The sequence below is a fragment of the Microplitis mediator genome, chromosome 6 (genome assembly GCF_029852145.1).
Source record: "Microplitis mediator isolate UGA2020A chromosome 6, iyMicMedi2.1, whole genome shotgun sequence".
NCBI lineage: Eukaryota > Metazoa > Arthropoda > Insecta > Hymenoptera > Braconidae > Microplitis > Microplitis mediator.
Window position 1 is genome coordinate 21,891,592 of NC_079974.1, and position 12,941 is coordinate 21,904,532.

The window sequence follows — 12,941 nt, forward strand, 5'->3', positions numbered from 1 at the left end:
ACGTGAGCGTCCGAGTAGCAGTGCGGCAGTGGTTGTGCTTCATATTCGTTAGGTCTTGGTTTCGAATCCCGTTAGCAGCAGATTATTTTTCAGCAGTTTTTTTCAATTTCTTTGGCAGTTTTCGTTATCCAATACATCATTCGTATTTATTGTTCACATAAAATAATTAATGAATCATATCCTAATAAGTCAAAAGCTCTAATTATTCAATTCGAATTTCGAATGACTTAGTACTATTGTATTAGAACGCCTACTCGTATAACTTTAGCTATTATTATTAATATTTAAAATTTTATTATTTTTTAACTTGCAACAAAACATTTATTACTAAGAAAGTATTTTTGGAATTTTCAAATTTCAAATTTTTTCGATCATGGTGGCCATTTCTAATTAGTGGCCCCCTTTTCCCTTCTGTTTCTTTACCAATTGTACGCGATCCGATGAGAGTCTTTCTCGATCTATAAATTTAGGCTCTGGAGGCTTATTTTACCTTTTTAAAAAGATGATTTGAACCTAAACTTGGTAAAAGCGGGCAAAGTTACCACGTTTAGGTTCAAATCACCTTTTTAATGTATGGATCTTCACATTCTAAAAAGATGATTTGAACCTCCTTACCCTCGTGTAGGGTTTGGAGGCTCAAATCACCTTTTTAATTTTGACTCGGGTGGCGCAATCTATTACAGCTGTGCTGTTTTTGGTGCTATAAATTTACATAAGACATTCCTGCGAATCCTACTAGTGATAGGGTAACATCTTAAAAATTTTTGTAGTTATAAAAAAAAAATAATAAATTTTATTAATTTGAAAAAATCATTTTTTTTTCTTATTTTTGCAAAGCGAACAAACAATCAAATAATTTTGTTTTTAGATAATTTTTACTACAACTAAGGAATAAAGGACTTGACGCTATGAAAAAAAAAATGAAACATTAGCCTATGAAATAAAAAAACAAAAAGATTTAAATAATATTAAATATTTATTATAAAATATATATACATAAAGTCTAATCAAACTTAACAAATTATATCTTTGCTACAAAGATTCATAAAATCTTCTAGTTCTTTATCATCGAAAGATGTTGCAATTATTTCGCAACAATCATACGGTAAATGAGTGTGAAATAAATCAAATATTATTTCCCTACTTTTTTCTATCAAAGTAATTCTTTTACTTCTTTTAATGGCAGATTTCCAACGAACTTCAGTCATACCATAATAGTGATTCAATTCTTCTAAATAATCAATTATAGGTAAATTCCGAAAATCTTCCTGAAATGAAAGTTTTACTAACTCTGACATTTTACAAGTCAATACATGCCAAAAAGAAATTCCAGTATTTCCAATTGTTTTTTGCTTTGCGTATGTGATCTCATCTCCGAGGTCTCTTTTAATATCTTCGAGCATTTGCCTGTAATCTTCTGGGCTGCGACTGTCATCTGAAAAAGAGTGTATTGCCGATAATAATTCCTCTTTGACTGGAACACCAATCACTTGTATACGAAATATGCAGCTCACTAATTCATATTGTACCTGAAAAAAACTTTGGTAAAGATCTTCTATGAATTTCGAATCATTTTCATCATCTCGGGAGATAGCTCCCCGTACTACTTTCGAAAGTTGGATTGTTGCACAATCAATGATCCGATAATCAAAATTGGTCAAATGAAATATATAAGTAGCGATCGTATCCTGTCCATACATACACGCGTAGTGAATAAGTGTATCAAAAGATCTATTTGATCGGAATTTCGCATTGGCGTCAGCTCCGGCATCGCATAAAAGACCAATTATATGCAATTTCTCGTCATGAAAACGAAATTCTTCTTTATTATAAGTAGATTGATAACTATAGGCATTTAAGACCGTGAAAAACACGACTGGTTCACCATAAATATCTCGATCGTTGGGATTTGCACCTTTCGCCAAAAATGATTTAACCAACTCGACATTTTTTGCTTCAACAGCGTGCATCAATGATGTTTTATTTGACCTTGTATTTAAAAAAATATCAGCTCCATGCTCCAATAATAATGTTGTCATTTCTTTATATTTTCGAGCAATCGAGCAGTGTAACAGCGTTAAATCCATGTCCTTCCAAAAAATTGATTGTTTCCATTTATTATGAAAGAATTTATTATTATATCGTAGATTTACGTCTGCGCCATTGTCCAAAAGCAACGCCGCTACTTCAACATAGTTCTTAAATACCGCGATGTGGATTGGATGGTGAACATCGGCGCATTTTGGGGTAACACTTGCTCCATATTTTAATAGAACTTTTACACACTTAATTTTATTGTTTAAACATGCAAGATGTAGCGGTGTATATCCATTTTTCGTTGGTCCATTTAATACTGAATCAAGACGTGCTCCATTATTAATAAGAAGTTCAATGATTTTGGGATGTCCGTACCATGCTGCCATGTGAAGTGGAGAACTGCCTTTTCGCTCTGAACCATTAACATTGGCACCTTGACGAATCCGCAGCTCGGCCAGTTTAATATCGCCAACTCGGACGGCATATTTAAGTGATCCTCCAACTAAAGAATTACTTTTATCAATCAATTCAACTCCGTTTTTTCTTAGCGATTCCGCAATGTTTTGTAGTTCGTTCTTGAATGCCGGCCTTGAAACACAATTTTTACTAGAGACTACATTCTCGTCTTCATCTCGAACTTGATTACTTGAAGTAATATCACTGCTTGTAACACTCGACATATTTTCAATTATAGGTTTTATACGATAGACGATATACCTACAGGTTAATTTTTAGCTAATGGAAACACGTGGTCTTTACTTGGAGAATGTGTTCTACTGTAGTTTGAGTATTTTGGCGATTGGGTTGAATTCTGAAACGAAATATACCTGACCACAACGCAATATATCTTACATTAGGGTAGAGATGAAAATGTAGAGGGGGGAAACAGCATAACTATATGCAAGAGACTGACCTGCCTCAAACTCAAACTACAGTAGCATACATATTCTCCAAGTAACGACCACGTGTTTTCACTAGTGGAAAATTAAACCTGTGCGTATATCGTCTATTGTATAAAATTTATAATTAAAAATATGTCGAGTGTTACAAGCAGTTATATTACTTCAAGAAATCTAATTCGAGGTGGAGAAAACTATTACAATTTTAGAGAAACTGGAAATAAATCAAGAACTTCCAAGGCTCTACGTGAAAAACTTACTCAAATTAAATCGAGATATGCAATTAGAGGATCATTTGAAGATGCCGTTAGAGTTGGCGATATGACAGTGGTCAAGGTGTGGATTCGCGAAGGTGCAGATGTTAATGGTTTAGGACAACACGACATGTCACCTTTGGACGTGGCAGCTTTGAATGGACATATCGAGATCATAAGCCTTCTTATTTCTCATGGAGCACGTTTTAATTTTCTATCAAATGGCGGACCAATGGGAACACGCAGTAATTTCATGCATTTTTAAGTAATAAAATAAAGGGTGTACAAGTTCTTTTAAAATATGGAGCAAGTGTTACCCCAAAATGCGCCGATGTTCACCATCCAATCCACATCATGGTATTTAAGAACTATGTTAAAGTAGCGGCGTTGGTTTTGAACAATGGCGTAGACAAAAATCTACTACTTCTAACGATTATTAACACAAGAGCTTGAAAATATTAAAAAAGACTTTAAAGATGGTATCAGATATGCAAAACAAACAAAGATTGGAAATACTGAAATTTCTGTATGGCATGTATTGACTTGTTAAATGGCAGAGCTAGTAAGACTTTTATTTCAAAAAGATTTTCGAAGTTCATGTCTAACTGATTATTTAGATGTTTTGAATCGCTATTATTGCATATTTGAAATTCGTTTGAAATCTGCCATTAAAAGAAGTACTTCAATAGAAAAAAGTTGGGAAATAATATTTAATTTATTTCTCACTCATTTACCGTATGATTGTTGCGAAGTAATCGCAACATCTTTTTATGATAAAGAATTCAAAAATTTTATAAATCTTCGTTGTAACGACATAATTTGTTTATTTAATGTGATTTTTCGTCTCTATATACATGTATACTTTGTAATAAATATTTAATATTATTTAAATCTTTTTGTTTTTTTATTTCATAGGCTAATGTTTCATTTTTAATTTCCCGCTAAAATAATTGAAAATTTAAAAAAAAAAAAAGGAAGTTTTTGGTTTTGATCTGATTTTCAATAATTGAATTTCTAACAGAAATTTCTTAATAACTTTGTAATATATATCTGTATATATTAATTTATATTTATAAAATCATTGATAATAAAATCCAGATTGAATCGGATACGATATGAGATAAAATATTTTTTGTCAACTTTATTTTTCAATTTGTTTCTCGTCGATTTTAACCAACTACTTTTTTATATCATTTAATATTTCTGAATCGATAATTTCGATTATTTTTACCGCAGTGTTATTAAATATTTTGAAAGTTCATTCACCGGTTGCGGATTTTATTTGTAAGACTGCAGTGATGATAACATCAAAGTGCCTCAGGTGATCAATTGAAAGGGTTCTAAGACTCGTTAGCTTTTTTAATGGTTTTTAAAATGATACTGAAGTTAGCAGACGTCTGATAATTTATGATCCTGAAGTTAGCAGACAATTAGTAATTTCCGGATTTTTTTTAAACAATTAAATTTGAAGAAAAACAAAAATAAAAATATGCACATGGAGAAAATAAATCAAAATAATCTATTTTAAAATTCAAGATTCAAATAATAATAATAATTATTATTCCTAGTAATAATGTGAGAAAAATGATTCTTAATAATTTAAAAAAAAATAAGTGTAATATAATAAATAAAATAATGATCTCATGTCTGTAATTACTTTGTGAAATATTGAAATTTAATTATTCGGTAAATTAGAATTTAATTATTATTTTTAAGTATTTAAATAATGAGTAGATTTTAATTTATGTATTAGTAGTAAATGGACTGTAATTATTGTGGTGTAATTAAATTTTTTAATTGGTATTTTAACTATAATTTAACTGATAGTTGGTATGAAAATTATTCAGATGTCGAGTGGAATTAAAATTTCAAATTTAATTAAAGTTTTATGAATGGAAAAAAATAATGTATCTGCGACTCTTACTTTTGAAATTTGAAAAAAAATTTGTTTTTAAAAATAAATGATATGCAAAACCAGACTATTTCATTACAATTCTTACTATGACTTATAAATACAATATTAAAAAAAAAGAAAAACTTAATTACTATTTAAAATATTCAGTCAAAGAAATATATTGGCCGCAAGAAAATATTTTTGCATAAGTAAATTTTCTGTTAATGTTCATCGAGTAATTTTACCAAAAATTAGTCATAAAGAACAAAGTTATAAAATTTATAAAATATCAACCTTATAAAAAATAAAATTTCAAATAATTCTATAAAATATACCCAAATAATACACGGAAAGAAATTTCCTTTAAAAATTACCGTTAAATTCACTGTAATCGTGGGACATAATGCGGCGCATTTATTTATTACCATTTTTGAAATAAAAATTACGAAAAAATTTATTTATTTTGTAGTAGACTCCATAAAATTTACTGAAAACCGAATAATAAAATTTACAGTAGACTACGGTAAAATTCGTTGGAAAATAAAGTTAAAAATTATCTCACTTACCGATGAATGATTAGGTCGTGCCATTCGTCCCACGATTACCGTGAATTTAACGGTAATTTTTAAAGAAAATTTCTTCCAGTGTATGATAGAATTAGTTAATGTTATTAAATTTAATATATGATTCGAATTATGTTTAAAATACGCAGGAAAAAAAAACGATTGTACATATTTTCTTTAAATAAATTAATAATTGGCATTATTTAGTGGTTTTAAATATTTTTGTAAAGTAATATAGTCAATATGTTATTGCAGTTTGAACGTGTACTTGCCCGAGTCAAAATTAAAACAGTAGTTTGAGCCTCTAAAACCTCAATTCTTTTGATGTTGGACTTGCCGCTGAATGTAATATGTTATTGAAGTCCTCAATACCCTAAACGAAGCGCATGGAGAATTACTTTTTTAACCCTTTAGAGTCAGAAGATCTCGAAACGTCTCCGTGTGAGACTAGTGGGGAGAGCGCGAATCGTAGAGTCCCGTGAGCATGTATGAGTGACATGTGAGAGTATAGTAGTGTGCCTGTGAGTACCCTTCCACTCGTTTGAATCTCGCGCTGCGTTCATCGACAGTGCCGTAGTTAGTATTGTTGACGTGAGGAAACAGTCTCCGAAAGTAAGGTTAGAAAAATTAAAAAAATTTTATACATTGCTAGATAATTGCAATATTACTTAACTATATTTATAATGAAACCAAATATTGTTCGTACTTTGAATTTAAGTCCTTTGATATTTATTATTTAATAAATTAAAAATAAAAAATAAAATAATTTTTAATTCCCGCTTAGGTGAAATTTTTTCTCTTATAATACGGCCCTGTCACATTTGCTTCGCGCTCTTTCTAATTCTATCGGGCTCCGCCAGTTCGAAGAGTGGGGTTTCAAGGTCAGACTCTAAAGGGTTAAAAAGATGTTTTAACCCTCCATGGCCTACCATACTTTTAATCTGTAACTTCGAATGAGCTTAATTCTTTAGCATGATATTATTGTTATAATAATATCTGCGTTCTAATTACATAAAGATATTTCCCACTAAACGTGAGCGTCCGAGTAGCAGTGTGGCAGTGGTTGTGCTTCCTATTCATTAGGTCTTGGTTTCGAATCCCGTTAGCAGCAGATCATTTTTCAGCAGTTTTTTTCAATTTCTTTGGCAGTTTCCGTTATCCAATACATCATTCGTATTTATTGATCACATAAAATAATTAATTAATCATATCCTAATAAGTCAAAAGCTCTAATTATTCAATTCGAATTTCGAATGACTTAGTACTATTGTATTAGAACGCCTACTCGTATAACTTTAGCTATTATTATTAATATTAAAAATTTTATTATTTTTTAACTTGCAACAAAACATTTATAACTAAAAAAGTATTTTTGGAATTTTAAAATTTCAAATTTTTTCGATCATGGTGGCCATTTCTAATTAGTGGCCCCCTTTTCCCTTCTGTTTCTTTACCAATTGTACGCGATCCGATGAGAGTCTTTCTCGATCTATAAATTTAGGCTCTGGAGGCTTATTTTACCTTTTTAAAAAGATGATTTGAACCTAAACTTGGTAAAAGCGGGCAAAGTTACCACGTTTAGGTTCAAATCACCTTTTTAATGTATGGATCTTCACATTCTAAAAAGATGGTTTGAACCTCCTTACCCTTGTGTAGGGTTTGGAGGCTCAAATCACCTTTTTAATTTTGACTCGGGTGGCGCAATCTATTACAGCTGTGCTGTTTTTGGTGCTATAAATTTACATAAGACATTCCTGCGAATCCTACTAGTGATAGGGTAACATCTTAAAAATTTTTGTAGTTATAAAAAAAAATAATAAATTTTATTAATTTGAAAAAATCATTTTTTTTTCTTATTTTTGCAAAGCGAACAAACAATCAAATAATTTTTTTTTTAGATAATTTTTACTATAACTAAGGAATAAAGGATTTGACGCTATGAAATAAAAAAACAAAAAGATTTAAATAATATTAAATATTTATTATACAATATATATACATGAAATAAAATCAAAGTTAACAAATTATATCGTTGCTACAAAGATTCATAAAATCTTCTAGTTCTTTATCATCGAAAGATGTTGCAATTATTTCGCAACAATCATACGGGAAATGAGTGTGAAATAAATCAAATATTATTTCCCTACTTTTTTCTATCAAAGTAATTCTTTTACTTCTTTTAATGGCAGATTTCAAACGAACTTGAATCATACCATTATAGTGATTCAATTCTTCTAAATAATCAATTATAGGTAAATTTCGAAAATCTTCCTGAAATAAAAGTTTTACTAACTCTGACATTTTACAAGTCAATACATGCCAAAAAGAAATTCCAGTATTTCCAATTGTTTTTTGCTTTGCGTATGTGATCTCATCTCCGAGGTCTCTTTTAATATCTTCGAGCATTTGCCTGTAATCTTCTGGGCTGCGACTGTCATCTGAAAAAGAGTGTATTGCCGATAATAATTCCTCTTTGACTGGAACACCAATCACTTGTATACGAAATATGCAGCTCACTAATTCATATTGTACCTGAAAAAAACTTTGGTAAAGATCTTCTATGAATTTCGAATCATTTTCATCATCTCGGGAGATAGCTCCCCGTACTACTTTCGAAAGTTGGATTGTTGCACAATCAATGATCCGATAATCAAAATTGGTCAAATGAAATATATAAGTAGCGATCGTATCCTGTCCATACATACACGCGTAGTGAATAAGTGTATCAAAAGATCTATTTGATCGGAATTTCGCATTGGCGTCAGCTCCGGCATCGCATAAAAGACCAATTATATGCAATTTCTCGTCATGAAAACGAAATTCTTCTTTATTATAAGTAGATTGATAACTATAGGCATTTAAGACCGTGAAAAACACGACTGGTTCACCATAAATATCTCGATCGTTGGGATTTGCACCTTTCGCCAAAAATGATTTAACCAATTCTACATTTTTTGCTTCAACAGCGTGCATCAATGATGTTTTATTTGACCTTGTATTTAAAAAAATATCAGCTCCATGCTCCAATAATAATGTTGTCATTTCTTTATATTTTCGAGCAATCGAGCAGTGTAACAGCGTTAAATCCATGTCCTTCCAAAAAATTGATTGTTTCCATTTATTATGAAAGAATTTATTATTATATCGTAGATTTACGTCTGCGCCATTGTCCAAAAGCAACGCCGCTACTTCAACATAGTTCTTAAATACCGCAATGTGGATTGGATGGTGAACATCGGCGCATTTTGGGGCAACACTTGCTCCATATTTTAATAGAACTTTTACACACTTAATTTTATTGTTTAAACATGCAAGATGTAGCGGCGTATATCCATTTTTCGTTGGTCCATTTAATACTGAATCAAGACGTGCTCCGTTTTTAATAAGAAGTTCAATGATTTTGGGATGTCCGTACCATGCTGCCATGTGAAGTGGAGAACTGCCTTTTCGCTCTGAACCATTAACATCGGCACCTTGACGAATCCGCAGCTCGACCAGTTTAATATCGCCAACTCGGGCGGCATATTTAAGTGATCCTCCAACTAAAGAATTACTTTTATCAATCAATTCAACTCCGTTTTTCCTTAGCGACTCCGCAATTTTTTGTAGTTCGTTCTTGAATGCCGGCCTTGAAACACGATTTTTACTTGAGACCACCGAAACTTCTGATTCATTTGAAATTTTTACTAAATCGCAATTCTCGTCTCCATCTCGAACTTGATTACTTGAAGTAATATAACTGCTTGTAGCATTTGACATATTTTTAATTATAGGTTTAATACGATAGACGATATACGTACAGGTTAATTTTTCACTAATGGAAACACGTGGTCTTTACTTGGAGAATGTGTTCTACTGTAGTTTGAGTATGTTGGCGATTGGGTTGAATTCTGAAACGAAATATACCTGACCACAACGCAATATATCTTACATTAGGGTGGGGATGAAAATGTAGAGGGGGGAAACAGCATAACTATATGCAAGAGACTGACCTGCCTCAAACTCAAACTACAGTAGAACACATTCTCTAAGTAACGACCACGTGTTTCCATTAGTGAAAAATTAAACCTGTGCGTATATCTTATATTGTATAAAACCTATAATTAAAAATATGTCGAGTGTTACAAGCAGTTATATTACTTCAAGAAATCTAATTCGAGGTGGAGAAAACTATTACAATTTTAGAGAAACTGGAAATAAATCAAGAACTTCCAAGGCTCTACGTGAAAAAATTACTCAAATTAAATCGAGATATGCAATTAGAGGATCATTTGAAGATGCCGTTGGAGTTGGCGATATGACAGTGGTCAAGGTGTGGATTCGCGAAGGTGCAGATGTTAATGGTTTAGGACGAAACGACATGTCACCTTTGGACGTGGCAGCATTGAATGGACATATCGAGATCATAAGCCTTCTTATTTCTCATGGAGCACGTTTTAATTTTCTATCAAATGGCGGACCAATGGGAACACGCAGTAATTTCATGCATTTTTAAGTAATAAAATAAAGGGTGTACAAGTTCTTTTAAAATATGGAGCAAGTGTTACCCCAAAATGCGCCGATGTTCACCATCCAATCCACATCACGGTATTTGAGAACTATGTTAAAGTAGCGGCGTTGCTTTTGAACAATGGCGCAGACGAAAATCTACTATTACTAACGATTATTAACACAAGAGCTTGAAAATATTAAAAAAGACTTTGAAGATGGTATCAGATATGCAAAACAAACAACGATTGGAAATACTGAAATTTCTGTATGGCATGTATTGACTTGTTAAATGGCAGAGCTAGTAAGACTTTCATTTCAAAAAAATTTTCGGAGTTCATGTCTAACTGATTATTTAGATGTTTTGAATGGCTATTATTGCATATTTGAAATTCGTTTGAAATCTGCCATTAAAAGAAGTACTTCAATAGAAAAAAGTTGGGAAATAATATTTAATTTATTTCTCACTCATTTACCGTATGATTGTTGCGAAGTAATCGCAACATCTTTTTATGATAAAGAATTCGAAAATTTTAATAATCTTCGTTGTAACGACATAATTTGTTTATTTAATGTGATTTTTCGTCTCTATGTGTATGTATACATTGTAATAAATATTTAATATTATTTAAATCATTTTGTTTTTTTATTTCATAGGCTAATGTTTCATTTTAATTTCCCGCTAAAATAATTGAAAATTTAAAAAAAAAGGGAAGTTTTTGGTTTTGATCTGATTTTCAATAACCGAATTTCTAACAGAAATTTCTAAATAACTTAGAATATAATTTATCAGATCGTCGAAAATTTATTCTAGATTTTTGTCTTTTTGGTCTCTTTCGATCAGCACATAATGTAATGTATTGCCGTGTAAATTTTTGATTTACTCGTAAGACGTTTATAAATTTGTCATATATCTGTATATATTAATTTATAATTGTAAAATCATTGATAATTAAATCCAGATTGAATCGGATACGATATGAGATAAAATATTTTTTGTCAGCTTTATTTTTCATTTTTTTTCCCGTCGATTTTAACCAACTATTTTTTCATATCATTTAATATTTTTAAATTGATAATTTCGTTTATTTTTACCGCAATGTTATTAAATATTTTGAAAATTCACTCACCGGTTGCTGATTTTTCTTGTAAGACTGCAGTGATGATAACATCAAAGTTCCTCAGGTGATCAATTGAAAGGGTTCTGAGACTCGTTAGCTTTTTTAATGGTTTTTAAAATGATACTGAAGTTAGCAGACGTCTGATAATTTTTGGATTTTTTTTAAAACGATAAATTATAATAAAAAAATATTTGAAAAAATTGCACCTATAGTTTTTCCAATTTCCTACATGCGTATTTTTAGTTCTTTTTTTTTTTTGTAATTGATGTGTTGTAAAAAAATCTGGAAATTGATATTCGTCTGTTAACTTCAGGATCATTTTTTAAAATACAATATTCACTGCACTCACTCGCGCGTTTTAATTTATTGATAATACTTGGAGAAATAAAAAACAAAAATAATAAAACGAACTGAAAATTTACACTGACATCAAAATTTACTTCACCATTTTTTTTTTTAACTTTTTACATTCACTTACTTTACTCATGTACAAAAAATAATTAACTCACTTCACTATTATCACAAGAACACTTTTCACTTAATGATTTAATTTAAATATACTTTTTGTTTTAATTATAGTGAATTTTAAAAGTTACCACTAACCAAACTTCAACTTGAACTTAATCAGCTGACGTTATCACTGAGCTCGATCTCCAACCAAAATTCACTTCCCCCTAATTTAGAAGTTACCCAGAGGACCTAGAGTCCGCTTTGAATTTTTTGCCAATCAGAAGCCACATTCTGATTCAAATTTTAAGTAACAATAAAAACTCTAGCCAACTTCATATTGTTGCCCATTAGTGCTAAATCCGCCTTTTTTTTTATATTTCGAATTTTAAAAAAATATTTATTCTAATGACTTCAGTTATCAAATTCACTACTTATTGACACTTATCACTTTATTTCCGACTCAGTAAAGAATAAAACACGAAATCACTAAACGAATAAACAAACCGTGACTTTGTGCTGATAGACACTCACTAGCATTTTTTAAAATTTTTTAACTTTTAAAATTCACTTACTTCACTCGCGCACTAAAAATAATTCACTTACTTCACTACTATCACGCACAAATTTTTTACTGAATAATTCAATTAAATATTTTATTTATTACGATAACAGAGAATTTAAATAAATTGAGAATTACTGACCCCGAAATGCTTACGCTAGAGTGTGAAGTGCGAAACTAACTTCTCACTTGATTGTAAATCACCCACAAGACACTGGAGTCGAAACATTCGCGATTTAGTTGTGAATTATTTGATTCGGTAATTTTGAAAAATTTAAACCAATGGGAGACCGCGAAAATGCTGAAGCTCAAGCCAACTTCATATTGATGCTCATTAGTGCTTCATTTCCATTGTTGACATCTCCGGTAATTTGCTTGATCGAGTATTAGATAAATAATTATTTAAATGAGTTTATTAATTAATATACTGACATTAATTTTAAATTAAAGACATGAAATTTATTATTTAATTATAATTAAGTTATAATATAGTGTTTGAAAAAAAGTGCAGGGCGACAATGGATCGGTCATTTAAAAAAAAAAAAAATCTAGTGGAATAAAAAAACGTGAAGTGACTAAATAAAAGTGTTAGTAAGATTTAGTGAGTATATAGTGAAGTGAATAAAAATAAAAGTGTTTTAATTTATTTTTAACGACTGAATGAAGTCAAGAGTTG

The 12,941-nt window shown here is 30.6% G+C and overlaps 1 protein-coding gene across 1 annotated transcript; it reads right to left on the bottom strand.

The window, feature by feature from the left end:
• Nucleotides 1–1,013: 1,013 nt before the first annotated feature.
• On the bottom strand, nucleotides 1,014–9,518 carry LOC130670570 (uncharacterized). The gene is made up of 3 exons (XM_057473985.1): nucleotides 7,669–9,518; nucleotides 7,520–7,583; nucleotides 1,014–2,754 (listed from the first exon to the last, which is right to left on the bottom strand). Exons 1-3 carry the CDS (start codon nucleotides 9,404–9,406, stop codon nucleotides 1,014–1,016), a joined length of 3,543 nt encoding a protein of 1,180 aa, XP_057329968.1. The 5' UTR covers nucleotides 9,407–9,518.
• Nucleotides 9,519–12,941: the final 3,423 nt, after the last annotated feature.

Bases quoted from the DNA above. Each gene is read 5' to 3' on its own strand.
- LOC130670570 (XM_057473985.1), bottom strand. From the start codon at position 9,406: ATGTCAAATGCTACAAGCAGTTATATTACTTCAAGTAATCAAGTTCGA. The intron at 7,584-7,668 runs GTTAACTTTGAT...TTTATTTCATAG, and splicing joins TTGTAGCAACGATATAATTT to CGTCAAATCCTTTATTCCTT. The intron at 2,755-7,519 runs GTTCGCTTTGCA...ATTAACCTGTAG, and splicing joins AAAAAATTATTTGATTGTTT to GTATATCGTCTATCGTATAA.